Here is an 8,878-nt window from a genome sequence, read left to right as displayed (position 1 = left end):
AGTTTTCAGGAACAGGAACCTGTGCGCACCATCCTCTGCTTTCCTGAGGCTTAATTATTTGGAACAGTCGCCTCATACATCCACCTCTCTCCGCCAGGCTTCAATAAGAAGCAGTCTTTACTACATCTATTCCAATGAATTATCACGCTGAATTCTCCAACGGAACACGGATTGTAGAGCAAATGCTATTGAATTCGCTCTTCATGTGCTTATATATTTATTGCAGCGACTTATCACATTCCCTTGACAAGCAAAAATAATCAAATTTTGCAGCCTTGAAAAACCACCTGAGCAATTCCAACCTTCGTCTTCATAAACGTGATTCAATCTGCTGCTATGACAGAAGTTCAAATACATGCTGCAAAGATTTATTTCTATTCTGTACCAGTCTGTGCTTAATGTTTCCACATCAGTTGCTACTGCAGGCGTCTTTTGTGTACAGAGTCACGCCGTCACCGCAGCTCTTCTTGTAAGCGTCCAGGCAGTTCTTGGGGACATCATACGCTGTTTCTCTCGATTGCCAGAGAAAACAAACTGAAACAGAAGCAATATAAATTATCGTGAGTTGAGTGTTCTTTGCGACGACAAGGTTTATTATTAAACGTGTTCCTTAAGATGCACTTATGTGCAGGCTCGGCAAGCAAAAAATATTTTAGAACCGCTCACATTGGATTCGTCATCAACATTTGCGAGAAATGTAAGTCTACAAAGGCCGTTTGGACAGGTAAAATGGTTTCCTAATTTACAGTGCCAACTACGTAGTAGCATTATCGCGCAGCACGAAGGCATTAATAACAAGACATTGCTTAATCCTACTTACCACATTCGCTGACGATAAAGTTGATACACATGAACCTCAGCTGCGCTCAGGTATTTCTAAAACACAACGAAATATCTGTACAGCAAAACTCGAAATGTCAAGCCGTCCTCAAAATAATTAATTTTAATGTCTTCACCTCTAACAAATTGGTCCTCATAATCATGGTTGTCTTTGACCAGCATTTGCCAGTTACCTGTGCATTGCCCGCCTTGGTTGCTTGGTGGTGGTGATATTGAGCTTCTAAGCACGAGGTTACGAGATGAGATGAAAACCCGGCCACGGCGGCCACATTACCAAGGGAGCGAAATGCGAGAACAACCACGTACTTATATTTATATGCACGTTAAAAGACCGCAGGTGGTGCAAATTATTCCGGAGTTCTACACTACTGCATGTTTCATAACCAGATAGTGGTTTTGACATGTAAAACGACATATTTAATTTTGATGTGTGCACCTTTTTAAGAGTCTCCAGGAGAAACGAAAAAAGTACTTTCATGCAATTGCCCTTCACAATCATGCCCTTCACGCTTAATCTTACAGGTGGCAAATAGCCAATTAGCACAAACTAATCTCGCGTCCGGTGGTAGTTGTAATTTGAAGCACCATTTGGCCTTGCAAAGCTGCATCCCCATTTGCCGGGAATTAACTCTTCTGCGCCCGATTTCATGCACAGTACGTGTCTAGCCTTGTGCATTGCTCGGACGATGGGGTTTGGTTATCCACGTAGCTGCCCAGGATTCGGACAGAATCCTGGAGAGAGAGCACATGGCAGAAGCACATGTAAGATGTAAGCACATGTAAGATGAGCACATGGCAGAAATAGGAGATGCCTGTAGGGGCTGACGGGTATGATCCAGAGGCTCTAGCACCGGTGGTACAGAAAATTCTATCGCGTTGCATTTGCTGCCACGTCACTCGACAGTTGAGTGTGCTAGCTCAAAACGGCAAGTCAAATCCAAACACACTGTCTCTTTGGTTTCTTCTGTATGGTGCCTCGTTTTTAAGAGAAACAGAAAGAAATTGAGTACCATGGGCCCTGCGATGACAATATGCGCAGTGGTCATCGCCTCCACAAAGAGCCGTCAATCTTGAATCAAGGACAAAGACGCGCGTTCTTACAAACAGACCCTCTTTTCGTGTCGACTGGTTATGCCAGCGACCTATAATTAGCTCATATGCGGAATAATGCGCTTGTACGCGTTTGTTTTCAAAATGCAGATCAACGGCAATAATATCGTGGTGGTTGTCGAGTCGACCTGGGTGCTCCAGGGAGTGCCAACGTGGAGGCCAAGTGTTACCTGCAGCATTTCTGCGATTGCGCCGTGGTCGCAACGCACAATCCGTAGCGCAAGTGAAGTGTTGATTCAATGCATACTGCTATTAGGCAGTGCTCGAGAAAGGATGTTTAACGAAGATAGTCTCGATGTAAGGGCAATAATAAATACCAACCAAATTTCCATTGCTTTCCTGGAGTACGTTTATATTGAACCCTACGTAATATAAGAACACACTCATCTGAAGAAAACAACACTGCGAACAATATTTTGCCCACGTTTTTTGTAAACAGCTGACAGCGTATGGTGTCAAACAATAATCTATAGATGTCCATAGGTGTTTACCTAAGGCAACTAAGCGAAGCTGCACGAATATAAATTCACACGGGTAAATAAAGGAACGGTAAGCATTAGGAACAAAATACGTTATCGCATGGTAATAACCACTCTGCATATTGCTTGTGTAAAGATGAAAACGAATGCTATGAGCCTCATATACCTAAGTTACGCGAGAAAATTTACTGATACCTGGAAGAAATGGGGCACTTCGCCTCCCTTCTGGAGCCTTCGCACCGCGAAATTCTACCGCAAGAGGAGCTGCGCGGTAGTCGGCCGACAAAACTACCGTTTTCACGTCCAGTCTCTCGTTGCGCGCCACAAAACGCTCGTCGCCGCCCGCCAATTCTGACGAGATACGCTGAAGCTCGCAAGCTCACTTCTCGAAAGTTCGTATTGAAATAATAGTTATTGCTTTTTTAGAATGTGTCTATAAAAGATACACAGCACACACATCGAACGTAGACATGAAATTATGTGGTAGAATACGGTGAGAAATAAACAAAATCACGAATCGTACCGACGTCTACTTTGAGCCCGTGACGTTTTAGCATCCCTAACACTCGCAATGATAGCTTGCTAACCAACAACACCGCGTCGGATGCGTGCGCAGCTACAGAGGCTACAGCGGGTGCATGACAGATCTGGGGCGCTATAACGTAAAACTATTCCAAACTTTTCTATTCCAATTCTGCTCTCAGCCCTCCACGATTGGTCAAAAACTTTTTTCGACGACCCCCACTTCACCTGTCTGTCACCTGACGTCACGAAAACCGCGATAGCTTCCCATCTGATATGATGTGTACCCACTGATTATGCATGATTTGGCAGAAAAAAGAAAAACAGTTATTTCTGATTCGACCCCTTTTCGCCATTAGCCCTCGGCTATTGGTAAAAAGTTTTCGGGCCACACCCAGTTCACTTGCCTGTCACGCGACGTCACAAAACCGCACAAACTCACCGCGTCAAAGTGACGTGAACGCGATAAAGATGCATTAATATGCCGAACAAAACTGAATTTTCTTCGGAATAGCCGCAGGCTGCCCCGTTCCGAAAGGAATAAAAGATAGCTGCCGCCGGTCGCTGTGACGCTGGCTACTCGCACCTGCCGGAGAGCATGGGTGTATTTGCGTATAATAAAACTTCTTGCGTAGCCGTGTAACGTTTTCGAGCACTTTCGGCACGTTTACCACCTCATTCTGCCAACTATTCTTTGCTGAGGGTCAGTTTTGGCGCCATTCTTAAGCTTCCGTTGCATGCCGCCGCGATTTTCGACCAGCCACCACATGCTAAGTAAGGGAAAGCCGACCAATCGCAGACGCCGGCACCACCCTCTCCATCCGGTTATCGATTTTCAGTGCACTGGCTCTGCCCCAACGGATCCCTCTCCACTTAAGCGTTCTCCTCGCCTCTTGTCAGCCAATTAGATACGACAAGCCGCTCAGTGTAGGCAATGTTATTCGTTTTTCAAGCAAACAAAAGTGACCTCCTATGAACGAGGATAGTGTTTGATTGGTCTGTACAGACAACCCTGTGGGTGACCGCCCGGTGCTTGCGTCGGTGGTTACGCAAATTTGACGTCAGGAGATTGGAATAGAAACATTTTGGAATAGTTTTATGTTATAGGGCCCCTGGATCTGCACGGCGTCGAAAACAGGTTTCGTAAACATGTCGCAAATAATGAACGCTTTTACGGACGCTTTCGAAGTGAAAGGTATAATCTAATGGATACTGCACTGTTTCTGCTCACACGATGGTGTTTTCTTGTCTCATTGGTAAAACCCTTACTCTTAGGGCAACGGAGATCTGACTACATGTGTGATGAGGAAAGACGTATTTGAAAACCATGTACTTGTTCTGACAACCTTGGCCGCACAGAAATATTGGAGATGAGAATTCCACCGGGAGAGGCATGAAACTTTCCATGTCATCTTATGGCTCTCATTTCATCTCTTGACCTTGACTCAGCTTGCAATGAACAACGGCGTGATCCAGGGACCCTTCATACTTCGTCTATCTTTCTGTATCATCGACCATCCCTGTATCCAACTCCATCCAACGCCAAGCATCTCGTGCTCTTCGTGATCGGTGGCTTCACCACCGGAACTACGCTCCCGAAGACCGTAGTGATTACTGGTCAATGTCTCCAGCTTAAGATCAGAAATTTGGGTTTCCTTTCACGACGTAGCGCAATGTTGCCACGCCAGAGTGCTTAATACATACGAACATATCCCTCGTCGCTTCTACTGGCGAGGAATTTGCACTTTTGTACGAAAGTTTGTTCAGTGCTGCACTGACTCTCAACGACACAAATTAGCCCCTTTACGCGCGTCTGGTGCCTTCAATCCGCTTCCGTGCTCTACCAAATCCTTCAATCTCATCGGCATTGACCTTTACGCCCCGCTTCCAATGACATTGGATGGCAACCAGGGTATCCTATTTACTGTGGACCATTTCACACGCTAAGCCGAAACTGCTGCATTACCAAATGCTATAGCGCGGGATGTAGCTTCTAGTCGTTCTGCATCGCTTCATCATTCAACATGGCGAGCCTCGAGGACACTTAGTGACAGAGGTCACGCCTTGCACTTGGAAGTCATCGAAGCTCTGCTTTCGGAATGCCCGATTATTCGTCGAACGAACCCGGCAAACCAGCGGCAGACTAACCTGGGCACAGAGGGGTTTAACCGCACTCTCGGTGATATGCTTGCGAAGTACGTGGCATTCGTTCATGATAACTGGGACCACGTTGTTCATTTTGCAACGTTCGTATGCAGCACCAGGATACAAGCTACTTCGGGATTTTCACCTTTCTTCCACCTGTATGGACTGGAACCTTCGCATACCATTGGCAATCTCCTTGCATACGGCTTGACGCTGCCGAGCTTCCACCTGTGTACGAAGCTGTCCGACAAGCCGAAGAGTGCCGCAAGCTCGTGTGCACCTTTATATCGCAAGAACAGCACCAAAAGGAAGGCCGCTGTGACTCATTTCCGAATTCCAACGCATGTCCCAGAGTACCTAATCTGACTGGCTATTCCTGAGCTTACTTCTGCGCTTTTCTCGAAACTTGTTCCAAAATACCACGGACCTCACTGCGTCTAGGAGCGACAATGCCCGGTGAATTTTTTCATCGAGCCTATTTCTTAATTTGACGACGTGCGCCGACGTGAACGTGACCACGTACACGTGGGGTAGTAAGCTCTATCATCACCTTCTGCCTTCAACCTCTAGGTAGCAGGCTGGCTTTTTCGGTGGGGCCGATTGTGAAGAAGACGCGCCTCCGCGCAGGCGCATCGCCAACGCTCGGCTCGCTCTGCTCGCGTTATTGGTCACTAGTGTCTTTCGAGACGATGCTTTCATCAGCGTCGCCTTCCCTTAAACTCGTGGCACCCTTGAAGACCCCGCTAATAAAACCCGTGTATATATATATATATATATATATGTGTGTGTGTGTGTGTGTGTGTGTATAGATGTGTGTGTGTGTCTGTGTGTGTGTGTGTGTGTGTGCAGGAAAGAGAAGACGACCCTTTTGGAAGAACGACGGGTTTACTTAAATGTTCGGCTGGTAGACCAGCTTTCGTTCAAATAAAGTAGCGCATCAAAAATTCATACGCATCTTTAAAAGCACCACGTAAACAGGAGAGAACGCACTAGGTGCACTGAATAGAACTTACGGTGCGCACCATAAATTATTATCAACGACACGCATATCGGAATACAGAGCACAATGAAATACAGATGTGTTCAGGATACTGCCGCGAACGGACCTCTGTCTAGGTGTTCGACTAGAAAAGACGTAGATGGTAACTGTTTAATCATTCTGCCAACCTTTGGCGCACGGAAATATCTGGCGCGAGAATTTCATATCTCTTCCTCTCAAGTTCTCTTGTCGGATAGTTCTGTGCACCCAAGTTTTTCAGAATGATTACATAGTGTTGAACTACGTATTTTGTCGCCGCACGTGTACGTTCATATTTAAAAAGGCTCCCGATGCGTCCTGCTGCTCCCGTGTCGTGCTTTTTGCTCACTTTAGATTTTGCTCGAGGTTGCTGCTGCGGTTTTTGAACGACCCCTTACCTGTAATTGAACAGACGGACTATACCGTCCGTCATGCCTGACGACACCACTCAGACATCATCACCGCTTTCACCAGCCATCTTATATGCCAGAGCCCAGCAAAGCGGGATCCTCACTTCCTCAGCGGCACTGATGACAAAGCCGTTAGAGATTGGCAGCAATCGTATGAAAGAGCAAGCGCAACGAAGAAATGGTACGATGCCGTGAAGCTCAACAACGCGTCCTTGTATTACCGCTTGTCACCAAGCTATGGTTTAAAAACCACGAACCCAGTCTCCTGACGTTGACGAACTTGAAGGCCACCATCAGAGATGTTCTCGGCCTCCCTGGAGTGCGCAAGCTTCGCTCCGAACAACGCCTGCGAAGCCAATCCTAGAAAAACTTATGAAACGTTCACCAGGTGCATAGATGACGTCATCAACCTCTACCGGCGTGCGAAATCAACAATGTCTGAGGCAGACGATGTTTGTAACATCATGAAGGACATTTTGGACGAAGTCTTTCATATGCTGCTATCGAAACACCCTGGCACTGTTTCTTAGTTCATTCAGCTTTGCCAGAGTTTTGACGAACTCTGCCGACAGTGTCTTCTGACGCAGTGCCCAGTGGTCTCTGACAAAACCCTCTAGAGCATGGCAAGCACTCCTGACATTAACGCACTGCTTTGCCAGGGAGAGTTTGTTCGTGCTGAGGTCGCTCGTCAGCTTTCACTGCTGTACTCTGCCGGGCAACCACCCTCCCATTTGCCTTCCAACCTTCTACAGGCCATTCAGGAGCAAGATTGCGCTGCTTTGCCCTCTGCCCACGAGACTCCGCCGGTGCCGCCTCCAGTTGCCTATACCGAGATGAACGCACCACTCAGCTTTTCCGATGCTCTGACACGGCCATAATCTCAGACCGTTGCACAATTTCCATCAGCCGAACCACTGTATCCAGCTCCTCGTTTCCATCAGCCCAGATGCCCACACTGCAAATAACAATGGCGCACTGCTGACAACGCGACAAATTGTTTTGCGTGTGGTTTATCTAGCCATGTCGCCCGATTTTGCCAGCGCCGAGCACAATCCTACCTCCGTACTAGTAAGATCTTGATGAGGGCTAGTTGGTTCATACTTAGAACTGAGGTGAAGCAGCGCGAAAAAGACGAGGACACAAGAAAACAAATACCACAGACAAGCGCTTATAAGCCCATATAAGCAGCTTCGACGCTGCTTTATATGCTCAGTCCACGGTTCTCTGCATCCCAAAACCCTCCCAGATGTATGCATACTCCAATCGCCGCCCTCTTGTTAACTGCCGTTTGCCATCGCCTCAACGCCGCTCGCTTACGACGATGCGTCCTCGCTTCTCTACGCCGGAACAGGAAAGCCAAACGCCACAGTTCCAGAGGGAGTAACTGCGTCACCCACGGAAAAACTGCGGCTTCTCGCCAATCCGACTAATATTATTGACGTGTATGTGCACGGCGTCACTGCACTCGCCCTCGTCGACATTGTTGCCCATGTTTCAGTTATTAGTGCCTCACTTTGCCGTTTGCTGGGAAATGTTACAGCGCCACTGTGAAACACATCACTTTCTAGTGCAAGCGCAGGCCGCACCACGCCTGTGGCTACGTGTAGTGCTCGCTCGCGTTGCGATTCACGGCTTTCTCTACATTGTCTAATGTTTGGTGCTGTATTCTTGTTCCCACAATGCTATTTTGGGCTGGGATCCGTGATCGGCAGTGCTCGTGCTTAAGTGGGATTTCAAGCGCTTTCGATGCCCCGTTTCTTGGCACTACTGAAATAAAGGTAAAACATTTCTTGCTGAAGACGTTGCAATTCCACCACACTCATCGGCCCATGGCACGGTGTCATGCAACATTGTTGCCGACACAATCGCACCTTTTACTCTATCTGCCATTTTTGTTCGACGCAAATGTTCCCCGATTCTCTTCGCTCATCTAGAAGGTACTGCCGGTTTCAACGGACTGCTCGTCTACACACTATTCCCATGTCCCTTCACTTTGCTTCCTGGGGAGTGCGTTGACAGCGTCCTGTGTGCCGAGCCTGTTGCCATCATTGACATGCCAACTAATTCCATCGCCACTCATGAGGGCGCCGGAGTAGTCTTTAACCCCATCGCTCCATCGCCGGCACGCGATGCTCCATCGCCGGCACGCTAACTGCTTCCTAACGCTCCCAGCTTCTACGCCTTCTCAACAAGTTTCGTTCTTCTTTCGTCGGCCAGCATGTTTCCGTGGACCACACGTCAACTGTTCGTCATCTCATGGACACGGGTACCAGTGCACAACTGTGACAAAGACCATATCGCGTACCCGTGAAAGAGCGCCGTGCCAACGATGACGAAGCAGCTGACATTCTCAA

General features: G+C 47.7%; 1 protein-coding gene across 1 annotated transcript in view; it reads right to left on the bottom strand.

Annotated features, from left to right (window-relative positions):
* Window positions 1-217: 217 nt before the first annotated feature.
* LOC142584178 (uncharacterized) overlaps window positions 218-8,878 on the bottom strand; it is a 31,536-nt gene continuing 22,875 nt past the window's right edge. The window contains exon 5 of the mRNA XM_075694344.1: window positions 218-534. Within this exon, the coding sequence (XP_075550459.1) occupies window positions 410-534 (125 nt within the window). The 3' untranslated portion in view covers window positions 218-409. The remainder of the gene's footprint in view (window positions 535-8,878) is intronic.

This window comes from Dermacentor variabilis, chromosome 6 (genome assembly GCF_050947875.1).
Source record: "Dermacentor variabilis isolate Ectoservices chromosome 6, ASM5094787v1, whole genome shotgun sequence".
Lineage (NCBI taxonomy): Eukaryota > Metazoa > Arthropoda > Arachnida > Ixodida > Ixodidae > Dermacentor > Dermacentor variabilis.
This window is presented reverse-complemented; position numbering and strand designations above follow the sequence as displayed.